General features: G+C 40.6%; 1 protein-coding gene across 1 annotated transcript in view; it reads left to right on the forward strand.

The window, feature by feature from the left end:
- Positions 1-12,316, forward strand: part of LOC144517825 (endophilin-B2-like) — a 38,419-nt gene that overhangs the window by 4,782 nt on the left and 21,321 nt on the right. Inside the window, exon 3 of the mRNA XM_078250000.1 lies at positions 5,517-5,645. Coding sequence (XP_078106126.1) covers positions 5,517-5,645 — 129 coding nt within the window. The remainder of the gene's footprint in view (positions 1-5,516; positions 5,646-12,316) is intronic.

Below are 12,316 nucleotides of genomic sequence, written 5' to 3' on the forward strand. Positions count from 1 at the left end.
ATGCCAAAAAAAAAATTCTGATTTATAAAACCGTGTGTACGCACACCTGTAAGCAATGTTCCCTTTATAAATCAGAGATTACCTACAAGCGTGTGTACGTGGATCAGCCTCTTATCCCGCCCTGTACACGCCCATTTTTAACCATAAATAGTCAATGCAAAGCACCTCGTGAATGCTGATTAGTATGTTAATGACCCTGGCAGATGTTACACGAATCATGATGACTGGCGGAGAAAAAGCAGAAAAACTTCTCAGACGTTCAGGAATTGCTGCAAATTGAATTAGAATTTCGGCCTGTTCTTGCACAGTGTAGGGAAACCTGATCTATAACTACATGTATTAATAATACGTCCAAAATGGCAGGCATTACGGCACTCAGGGACAGCTTCGATATACCAGACGTATATAATCAGATTTAACAGAACTATATATTATATCCAAACAAGCCTTAGTGATAAAGTTGAAGATTATATGTAATATTTATATAAAACACTTAGCTGTCTGACATGTCCTTCTGGAAACATCCGGTTTCCCCCAGAGTGGCGAGGACCTATATTTGGACCGGGATGGCACGGTTCCGGCGCGATGCCCTCTCTACTGGACCCAATTCAGTACATAGATCCAAGAGCACAGCTTTAGGGAATCTAAATCGGCATATTAGCCCGTCATCATCATGGTCCCTGAAGTCTCTTTCTCTCCTGATTCTTCCATTGGGGGTTAGTCCTCCTGCAGGGCCAGCAGGGCCATCATGCAGCATTACGCACGGGGGTCACTGCAGAATTTATGTTTTCAACAATTTCTGATTGTTAACACCTTACCAAAATGACAGCATTAACTAGTGGTAACCCCACCCCGAGATACAATTTGAAGACGAAAGTGTAATAGGCAAACACACTTTTCTTCATGCAGGTTTTGTCACGGACAGTAATAAAGTTAGGACAGATAACGAGGACATTAAGGGTAACGATTGCGCGAGAGCTTAACGGCTGTATTTTCAGACTTTGACATTTGATGATATATGCACAGTATTGAAGACATATTCTGCTGTTATCTAATGCTAGGGTATTTGATGCTATCCTGTATTCCATGCAGTCGGGCCATCTCCTCCTCCTGCGCTCCGTAGCGGACAATGTGACGGCGAGACAGCGCCGATTAAACATTAACACATTTTTATTTAATATTTGAGTTGGAGGTGTTTATGGAACAATTATCACTCAGTACAAGCGCAAATAACACTGCTGGATTTAATCTTCATGGTAACGTGGATGATATGGAGTGAAAAAATGTGCGTGAGGCATCAATACTTGAAAATATTACGAGTAATCGTTATTCCCATTTACTCTCTGCAGCCTGACTTCAGTTCACCACCTCACCATCTGCGTCGCCAATTCCTATTTTGTCTCCAAAATGTGCCTACGCATGGGTCAGAGAATTGACGGGAGAATGTGCGGTCCCCCACGCAAACTCTGACCCATGCGTACGCACATTCTCCCGTCAAGTTTGTTTTTTGTAAATCACAACCTTTGCGTGGGAAGTGGCGTACGCACATTTTCAGCCCCGTTTTGTGCGTACGCCACGTTTATAAATGAGACCCCATGCGTCTACTTATTTGCTGGATATTGTACTTGTGTTTACTATATATAGCTTTGTAATTCATACATGCTATTCATTTATCCTACATACTGCAACAGACATTAGACCTGGGTGGTATTTTGGTAACAAGGCATACACTGGTATTTTAAGACTGTACAGTAATTCATTGGTAATGAAATTTGTTCAGGCACTACTAATAGTCGGACTAGTCGAATCAGGTTTGTGGTGGACTCGAGCCAAAATAATCAGAGTACACATTTAGCAGGACAGAGCTGCCCTAGTGCTCTGTCAAAGCCAGCCGCTGTCCTTCCCAAGCGCAGCATCCGTATCAAACATGATGTGTGCATCCACAAACAAAGTGCCTTTTGCGTAGGGCTCGTCCGATACTGGTTTTTCAAGATTGATATCAATACCGATTTATTAGTGGTTAATGAAACCGATATCTGGAACCGATTATGCATTTACAGTAAAAATGTAAATCTTTAAATTAAAATTAAGATTTTGGAATGTTACAAAAATCCAACACAAAACTTCATTTAGATGCTTTAATCTATTATTTAATGAATTAGAAACTTTCAACATAACGCATGTTAAAAGAGAGTCAGTCAGATAGTGTTGTGGGGGGGGACATTAAGTCAGACTCAGTGGTGAGTAAACTGAAGCAGAGGGACAGACACAGAGCTGTAGCCGAGCCAAAGTACAACACTTCAATTCATTAACTTTATCAGTTATCAGGCAAATAAAACGCTGATGCAGATCATCTGTAAACTGCCAAAAAACGGCCTGATAATTGGCCAGGGCCGATAATATCCCTACTTTCCCTACTCTTACTTATGATGTTAGGTCACTTCTCAGTGTCAATTCCATTTGAAAAGTAAATGCTTCAGCTGTTGCTAGAGTACAGTGTAGAGTGCAATGGCTTCATCAGAGCTTTTTAGTTTAAAAAGGGCTGTCTACAGGGTTCAAGAGAGCGAATCAGACTAAAAACGACAGTAAATGTGCTTTAAAAACAAATAAAAAATAGGACTGGACGCGCTCAACTGACGTAGATACTTAGGAAGCTTTTAAGGCTGGGTGCTGGATCCTAAAAAGTCAATAATCATAAATAAAGCTACAAGACAGCACTCCAATTTGATAGTTTATTGCCACACAACGGACATTTTGGGCAGCGCCCTTCCTCAGCGTGTGCACCGGCAATTATTACTCTAAAAACAAAGCAATGAGCTGATATGAGTAAAGATTTTCTATGGAGCTATTGCCGACTAGTCTGGCTATCACCAGACCAAGCTCAATCTTTTAAGATTGAACGTTAGCCTGGGGAGTCTGCTCTGTATTTTCAACTGCCCAAGAGGCGTGATCAACGGGCGTAGTTCAAATGACTCTGTACGCAATTGGATAGTCCTTCAACCAATCAGACCAACGATCCGGGTGACGTAGCAGCGACAGCGGCATCAACCGGTTGTTGTGCTTCGGTGGCTGACTTGTTGAATGTAAACAAGAAGCTGCTTGGTCACTTCTCTATCATCATCGTGTTAAACCCGCCAATAGCGCACCAGGTGGATAAGCCAGTTTGTGATTGGTTCCCGCAAATTTCGTAACGGAAGCAGGATAGAGAAACGTACAGGTTTCCAGCCTGAGCTGCAGGGAGAAATCAAATCACTGGCACATCGGGCTGGGTTTACCCAGTCTAACTGCCGACCCCTTTCACGTTAAATTGATGCAGTATTAATGGAAAAAATCTATATTTGAAGATATTTTGGTACCACCCAAGCCTAATGGACATCACAGTCATGTATTGTGTGTGATGAGTATCAAAAGAGCATCTGTACACTCTTATGCAATGCAGCTTATAATGTTGGACTGAGTCAGAGGTTTGAGTCCACATTTTTGAGACTATAGAGCAAGGGTGCCAAACTCCTCTTCACTACGGGCCACACTGGAAAAAGAGAATCACATCAAGGGCCAGACATGTAGTGTTTATGGACATGCTTTTGTTTCCTAAAAAAATTAAAAATATCTTTGACTGTATTACTGCATGTTGCTTTTTTTTAATATTTTTTTTTTTTTTTTTAAATGTTGTTTTTGCTGACTTTTTGTGGCTTTCTACAGATGTTTTAGTCACTTTTTTAAAAACTTTTTCCAACATTTTTGTAGCTTTATTTTGACATAAAGCCTTACAAAAGTCAGCAAAAAAGTTCCTTATTCATTATAGAATTTAGCAAATCAAGCAAAACAATGATAACATTTTTTACAACATCCTGTTCCACAGCCTGAATATGAAAACTCTCTGCTTCTGTGGGAATTTCGGAGTCTGAAAGTCTTTGAGGCTTTGATGTTGCGTAATTGCAACCTAAATTGATATACGGGCAGGATCGGAATCTGCAAGGGGCCTTGAGTTTGACACGTGCTATAGTGTGTGGGGTGTTTATTTTCTAATTGCATTACAGGACAAAATAACAGAAACTTTACAATACATCTCTGTTGAGAGTGTCAGAAGTATTGAATTACTTCTGTGGTAGTATGTGAAGCAGTCTATGATATGCCATTTATTATGAAGCAGCAGTTAGTCCTACCATATGTATTGTAAGGTGCTGTATTCATGGTATTTTGTCCCCAGTTTTTCTGTGCATTAGTTACTATTTACAGTTACTCTTTACATACAGATTCTGCTGTTGGATACAGATTCATCTCTTATTCTGATTACATAAACACAACAGCCAAAAATGATTTCCATTTTCTTATCGCACCGTGTAAATGACTCATAGTAAAGTTTTCTCTTGCATGCAGTTACATACAATGCCTATTTAAGCACAATTCAAGCAAAAATAAATGTTAACATACAACATACAGCTGGATGCATCTTTTGATTTTTTTTTTTGTGCTAAAAGTGTGAGAATTAGTCACAGAACATTTTACTTTTTGTTGTATTTGTACAATTTCAAGATAATGTGAAATATTGTGTGCAACTCTTGCTCTTTTACCCCACTACAATTCTCAGGAAAATATAAATATACATTTTTTTTCTTCTCAGAACAGTATAGAAATGCATAATTACACTTTGGCATCAGTAACTTAACACCATTGAAAAGGCTTTGCCACAACGGGGCTGAAAACCATCAAAATAGGCAAGTCAGCTTTATTTGTATAGAAAAGTTTAGCAACAAGGCAAGTCAAAGTGCTTCACATAAAACATTAAAGAGCAATATAAAACAATTTGTCTAAGACAATATGAAAGCAGCTGAAATAGATTTAACAAGGTATGGAATACAAGAATTAAAGTTTCAGTGCAGTGTAAGAAATGAACAATTACTTTAAAATGGCAGCATAAAAAAAGTAATCTGCATTGATTTAAAAGAACTGAGAGTTGCAGTGGACCTGCAGTTTTCTGGGAGTTTAAAAAAAATAAAAATAAGCTCACGCATACACTTTCACCAGTTTATAGATCATTTTGGCCAACATGTTAACCTAATTTTACATCCAGCTGACACTACTGGTGAATAGAAGTCCATGATGTGCCCTCCTTTCACCTCTGTTTTTGTCTCCACTGACTTCTGAGAAAAATAACTAGGCGTTTATCTTGCTACAGGCTCCGCTATGTTATGTTCACCAGCCACCCTGTAATTCCATCCGTCTGCCCTGCTCAGGCAGTGTGCTGTCTACAGGGGTTCATGACAGGGGCTCAGACTCAACTAAACATCTATAAAAAAAATAAAGCTATAACATCAAAACAATGAGAGAGTTTCATAGCGCAGAGGTGGGTTCTAATACATCAATACACCACTGAGGGGCAGTAAATGATGAGTTATTATTTTAGGTATAGTTTTTATTTAATTAGTGCGAGGGGTAAATTAACTAAAAGTTTCAAGCACTTCTTTCTTTTCCAGCTGTGCCATAAATGTAGCTCTTCTTGATTTTCTCTTTAGGTGCCAGAATTGAAGAGTTTCTCTATGAAAAGTTGGACAGGAAGGCACCATGCAGAATTACCAATGGAGAGCTGCTGGGTCAATATATGCAGGATGCAGCAAAGGAATTTGGCCCTGGAACTCCTTATGGTAAGTATGCATCCACTTAAAAACAAGCTTCAAGGAGTCAAAACTTTGGTGAGATTATAACTCTTTTCCCACCCTGTACAAGCATCCGATCTGGGTCAGGTAAACGCTAGGTGCAACAACACATGGCAGTTGGAATGCTCGGACTGCGTCTGAAAGTGGTCTGGGTCGCATTGTTTGGGGATCTCAGCCAGGTGTAAATCACTGACAGTGAAAAGTGTTATTTACTGGTAGTAAAAACTCCTGAGCTTTATTACATTGTTCTACCTTCTCTCTCATCTTTACCCAGGGTTTAAAATGAACTTTTTTGTCCAGCAGCCAAATGGCTAGTGAATGTTCAAATTTCACCAGCCACTCAATTGATTATCATTGTTTGTTAGCTAGTGAGTGAAGCAAATCTATCAACCACTCACATATTTTAAAAGCATCTGGCTAGTAAATGGTGCTAATTTTGAACCCTGTCTTCATCTCACTGGATTGTACAGACATACTGTATGTGTCAGGCCAATAAATCAGCTCCCACCCCGCCTGTGGTAAAATCAAAGATCAATAATGGTTTCAATAGGCTCATTTGCACTCTGCATTCTGCTGCAGCAGTAGTCAGGTTATCTACACAGATGTCCTTGGGACAATTCATTCATAGAGAATGCCAGAATGTGTCTATTGATGTCACTGTCTGTTCATTTCATTTGAATGTGATGTTGAAACTCATTTAGTTTGGCGATGATAAATATTTAAGTCATTAAATAGCTTTATTGTCATTATATTGAGGGGTCAGACAACAATATAATGAAATTTGGGTGGCAGTTCCCTGAGGCATAAAAACAATTTTTAAAAAAGACAATTACAACAGTTAAAGACATAAAATCACTACCGACGCCAACAATAAAGTGCAATTTAATGTGCAAGCAACTCATTTTATAAGTGATGGAACTGCTTGCCTTTCTCCCTGCAATGTAAGAGTCATCACTGCCACCAAACTGGAGTTTGATGCAGAGTTACAAAAGTTCAGTTCAACAAAATTACACACTAAATATTCTCCCAATTACTTCCTCTACTGTGGTATCTAGCCATGAAGACAATGTCTAAAGTCTAGAGGTCAACCTTTGTTTTGAGGATTTGTGTAAATTATTAATCAGAAGGATTAATTGTGATTTCCTTATGTGGGTAAATACACACTTTTGTGTCAGTAGACTTATCAAATTAGAACTATTAAATGAAATAAGCATCATTGGACTGCATAGCGGGAAATAAAGATATTTAGTAATCTTGCCAGGTAGTTGTCTATGCTCTGTCACACTGAACAAGCTGCCTTCAGATATAACACAAAATACACTTGTGTTACCTTAACCGCAGTGTTTTTTCTTGCGTAGAGGAAGTTTTGGCTCCACCCTAAGAGGTTTTAGCCAGTGCCAAAGTAAAATAACCAGCGCCAAAGCTACTGACACTTGAAGCTAAACAAACACAAATGCTGCACACAACACAGAGACTTTCCAGTCAGTCCTCCTTAATAATTAAAAATAAAATAAATGGGTGTTTTATATAAATGGAACATTCAGTGAGAACATCACCACTTCACGGGTGGTTAATTCAGACCAGACAGTGTTTCTTTTAGGATTTTCTTTTAGCAGTTGGGGCAGGTCTTTCCGAACAACCCCGGTCACAATTCCGGTCAATTTCAACACATAGCTATGTTTGTCGTCACATAGTGCTGTCAGTAGCGAGACAAACGAAAATAATCTGTGCTGCCTACACCTTGTTATGCTACTGCTAGCTTTCGCACCCAGACGGCTGAAACAGGGCAGGTTTTAAACATCATGTTAATCATCTTAACATGTTCAAGATGTCATTACAAGTCCCTACCCATGTGAAGTGATTCCTTCTGAGTGAACACAGTGAATCTGACTGCAGTAGATGTGAAAAAAAATGCATAAAAGTTGAGCTAATTCATACCTCTGTTGAGTTCCGGTGGTGAGACGGCAGTAAGACGAGTGCTTAGGGACCGTCTACAAACTACAACACTGAAAAGCGATACAAAATCTTTTTCAAAAATAGGCATATGCTTATTTTTTTTAAAGTAAGTGCTGTAGTACAACTAGCAGGAGACAAGTTATAATTGAGGTACGTTTGGAAACACTACCTTATTTAATCATTAAATGAATAAATATTTTTGTTGTAGCTCTTTTCGGTGTTGTAGTTTGAAGACGGTCCATAAGCACTTGTCACCACCGGAGCTAAACAGATTGTTGATATATGGCTTTGGCTTTGCATGATAGTTTTAACTTCCACTAGTGTTCCAAAGTGTTCCTGAGCCGACGTGGTAATATCCTTTACACAATGATGTCAGTTTTTAATGCAGTGTCGCCTGAGGGATCGAAGGTCACGGGCATTCAATGTTGGTTTTCGGCCTTGCCGCTTATGTGCAGAGATTTCTCCAGATTCTCTGGATCTTTTGATGATATTATGGACTGTAGATGATGAAATCCCTAAATTCCTTGCAATTGTACGTTCTTAAACTGTTGGACTATTTGCTAACGTAGTTGTTCACAAAGTGGTGAACCTCGCCCCATCCTTGCTGGTGAATGACTGAGCCTTTTGGGGATTCTCCTTTAATACCCAATCCTGACACTCACCTGTTTCCAATTAACCTGTTCATGTTCCAAACAGGTGTTTTTAGAAGATTCCTCAACTTTCCCAGTCTTTTTTGGAACGTGTTGCAGGCAACACATTAAAAAGGAGTCAATATTTGCAAAAAAAACAAAGTTTATCAGTTTGAACATGAAATATCTTGTTTTACACAACGTTCTGATACATTTTTAGACGCCATCTCATCATTCCTGGTCTTACTTTTTGTCATGGGCGTCAGTTTGGTTTGAAATGTGCTGAGGACAGAAACGCATTAATTTTTTTGTTTTCTCTTTCACGCAGGTCATGTTTTGAAAGACGCTGTCCTGTAGCTTACTAATGAATAACAACGTGGTTTAATGTACGTAAACAATGATTACCAAATTTCTCTCTCATATTGCTCCTCATAACCACTGAAAACTGTCAAAAAATCGAACCCAAAGTCCAATTATTATGGACGTTGGACATTAAGCGTTTCTGCTTCATTAGAGCCTATGTAAGGAAAAAGCTTAACGTGGTTTAACGTACCTAAACAACGACCAATCATCACCACATTTCTGGTTAGATTTTTTGACAGTTTTCAGTGGTTATGAGGAGCAATATGAGAGAGACAAAGGTAATCCTTTGGAAAAAAGGAAATTAAACGAAGAACAACTAAAAGTTTAAAGGGAAAGACAACGGGTGAAAACGCAGGTCAATCTTGGTCTGGCTTTTAACAGATGGAGACAATTACGGGATTGTAAATTATTCAAAACCGACCCCAAATTGGCCCTCAGGTATGGAATATGTAGGCTCACGATACATTCAAAGTAGGCTAACCCCCAATTTCCACCGGTTGTGGAACGTCTGCGGATCCGCTCCGGAACGGCGGTGCAGTCACTAGGTTTCCATTAAAGTCAATGTGTGTATTTCCACTGACTGCGGAACGTCTGCGTTCCGACTCCGTCCCAGCTCCGGCGGTCCACAGCCCTCCTGAGCAGATACGCAGAGCTTCTATTTTTGCCGGACGCAATTCAGCACACAGCAGATAGTGCGGGACAGGAAGTCGAGCACAGAAACAAAATAAACATCCAGTTAAATTTCAAAATAAAATCCACCGTGCTCACGGCGGATCATATTTTCCTGCACTACACCTTGAAAACACAGCTCAGAGTTGTTTCCCCTCTACTCCTCTGGATGGAAACTAACTGTTGTTGGTTTTGTGGTTCTATTCTACGTGAATTTGCGAGATATTGTGGGTTCTCGTGACTACAGCTGTCAGTCATGGCCGCAGCCGTGCCGCAACAAATCCGGACCTGGTGGGTATTGACGGACGGCGGAGCACGCAGCCGTTCCGCAGCGGAGCCGGTCCGCAGGCGTTCTGCATTCAGTGGAAATACGGAGTCAGAGTCACATACTGACGCAAAGTCTGGCACGTGGGACTGCTGTGATTGGTTGAAGTTGTGAGTCTCACCGAATTCACGGTGATTGGTTGAATTCGCGGGAATTGTTGCAATCGCTACATCATGAAATCCTGGAGGGACTGACTAATGGATGAATGACTGATTCATGTAAAACAAACCTTTTGTATACTGTTTTGCTAGTAGACAGGACACCAAAGAGTTACCAGGTAAGCACAGATGTAGGGTGATCAATCAAAAAGAGATTATCGCCACTTCCAAGACCTTAATTACAGAATGGCCAGGAGCCATGTTACGCAATGTTGTGCATGTCATCAGCCTTTCGTGGCTCAAACATCACACCATGACACATTGGCTTAGATCATGGCTTAGATCACAGCTTATCCACATCAAACAGCTTCTGAACCCTTTCTGCAAACTGCCAATTGAGATTTCCATTCAGCACTACATCAAGGCAATACTCAGTTATTCCCATTGTAGAGTCTTTTAACCAGACCTTCATTAGACCAATGCGGTGCGAGAAAGAGAGAACTTGTTCGGACGTGTGTTCTGGGCTTTCAATCAACCAATGTCCAATACACTAAATAACTTTGAGTGCGGTGACCCATTTATTAAATGATGGCATGCTCACCGCAGCACAGGTATATTTCAGTTTTGTCCATTTTCTTTAAGGTAAATTTCATTCTGCTTTCCAGTTAAACACTAATCATCATGCCCCAACATTTACATAGGCTACACCACTGATCTGAGGTCAGCTTAGTCTTCTGAATCTAAGTCACGCAGATCTCAGAAATGTTATACATTCTTCGTCCGCTTTTTAATTACTAAATTCACTTCTGAGACTTTTTTATGCGAGAAATCGACTATGTAGAGGTCAAATATGGGACATTTTACGAAAATTGATGGCTAATTGCAAATTTTGTCCGACTGTGTTCAGCAGGAGCTCAGCAGGCTAACGTGACAGCGGCCGGTGCTGCCTCGCCGCCCGGCGTGTCCTCCTTCACGGCCCCCGGCTCGCTGTGAGCTAGCTGGATCTCCGTCACAACCGGAAGCCCGCGGCGCTCCATACCCGCGAAAAGGCCCCCTTTTCTGGGTTACTGGACTACCAAATGCCGAGGCCCTGAACGAGCTCCAGGGCCTGCAGCTAGTGATCTTTACCCATAGGATTGAAGGGATACTAGTAGCTAACGAAACCCCTCATATTCACAAAAATGCATAAAATTGAAATTGGACACAAGCGTTAGCTTTGTAAGACCTTAGGGGTAGCTGGTTTATAAGTGGCGTGACAAAATTCAAACTGTAAATATATTATAGTTAATATATATATTATAGTTTTTTTTTCTCCATTGTGGGGATTTTTGAGAGCGAAAAAAAATTCAGAAGTTCGACACTCAAATAAAATGGCTGACGTAGCTTAAATATAGATTGTGTACTAAGTAGGGAGATATTATGGACACAGACAGGGAGAATCTGCCAGCCTTGCTGCAGCAGAGATAAATAGTGACTGCAGCACTCTCTCAGCCTGTACTGCCTCCCACCTTTAGACACTAGTCCAGGGGGCTTCAATGTTTTTTTTTAAGTCAAGGACCCCTTAACTGAAAGAGAGATGGAGCAGGGACGCCTTTCTACTAATATTGTAGAAAATGGAGTTGCATATTAAACTGGGCCTACAATTACATGTAGGGCATCCTAAAGCCTTTATACATAAAACATTTTTGCATAGAATACTAAGCTTTTAAAATAGCCTAATAATTGTTGGCATTAAGCCAGGCCAGTAAGCAGTGGGGATTTATATTTGCTAATAATATGTTGGATTCATGTTAAGACGTTTTCATTTTTGAAAAAAATTAACAATAATTTGGTGGCCCCCCTGCATTGACTCTGAGGACCCCCCAGGGGTACCAGACCCCCTGTTGAAGATCCCCGCCCTAGTCTAAATCAGATAGGTCTTTAATAAATATTCTACTTGTCTGGAATCTATTAGAAGCTCTGTATATGCTGTTATAATTATCCAGTAAATTTAAAATAAATTATTTATGTGAGCAACCAATGACTATTCAAAATATAGACTTTTTATATAATAAATGGACATTTTTTCAACTCTCTGCACCCTCACTTGATATGCCATTGTTTTTTGTGAGTAACATTTACAGGATGCTTTCACTCAAGACAGAGGAATGTGTGCTGTGTTCTCTGTGTGCCGTTGTTATGCCACACTCGAGCGTGATTTATGGTTGCGCGGAGGCTCCACGCAGAGCTTTCGCCGTAGCTTACGTAAGTGGCCTGAAGTTTATACCTGTGTGTTGGTTTGTGCGTGCGTGTGCGTTTGTGTGTGTGTGTGTGTGTGTGTGTGTGTGTGTGTGGGGAGTGGGTGATAGAGTGAGGGAGAAAGTAAGAGAGTGACGGTGATTAGCTTCGGAGCGAGTAGTGACTCTAGAGTCCTAGTGAGAGAAACAAAGTGTCTGCCCTGTTCTTTCTGACCACGGTGGGAAATCTGGAGCAGGAAGTCAACCCTAATGAGTCGGAGGGAAATGCAACGCTACCAAGCCACAGCTGAGCGACGTACGTCGCCACGACGTGTAGTTACATTTTTCGAGAGGTGCACATCAGGTTACGGCGCAGGGTCGTGTCTCCACGTACCTACGTAGC

The sequence above is a fragment of the Sander vitreus genome, chromosome 5 (genome assembly GCF_031162955.1).
Source record: "Sander vitreus isolate 19-12246 chromosome 5, sanVit1, whole genome shotgun sequence".
Taxonomy (NCBI): Eukaryota; Metazoa; Chordata; class Actinopteri; order Perciformes; family Percidae; genus Sander; species Sander vitreus.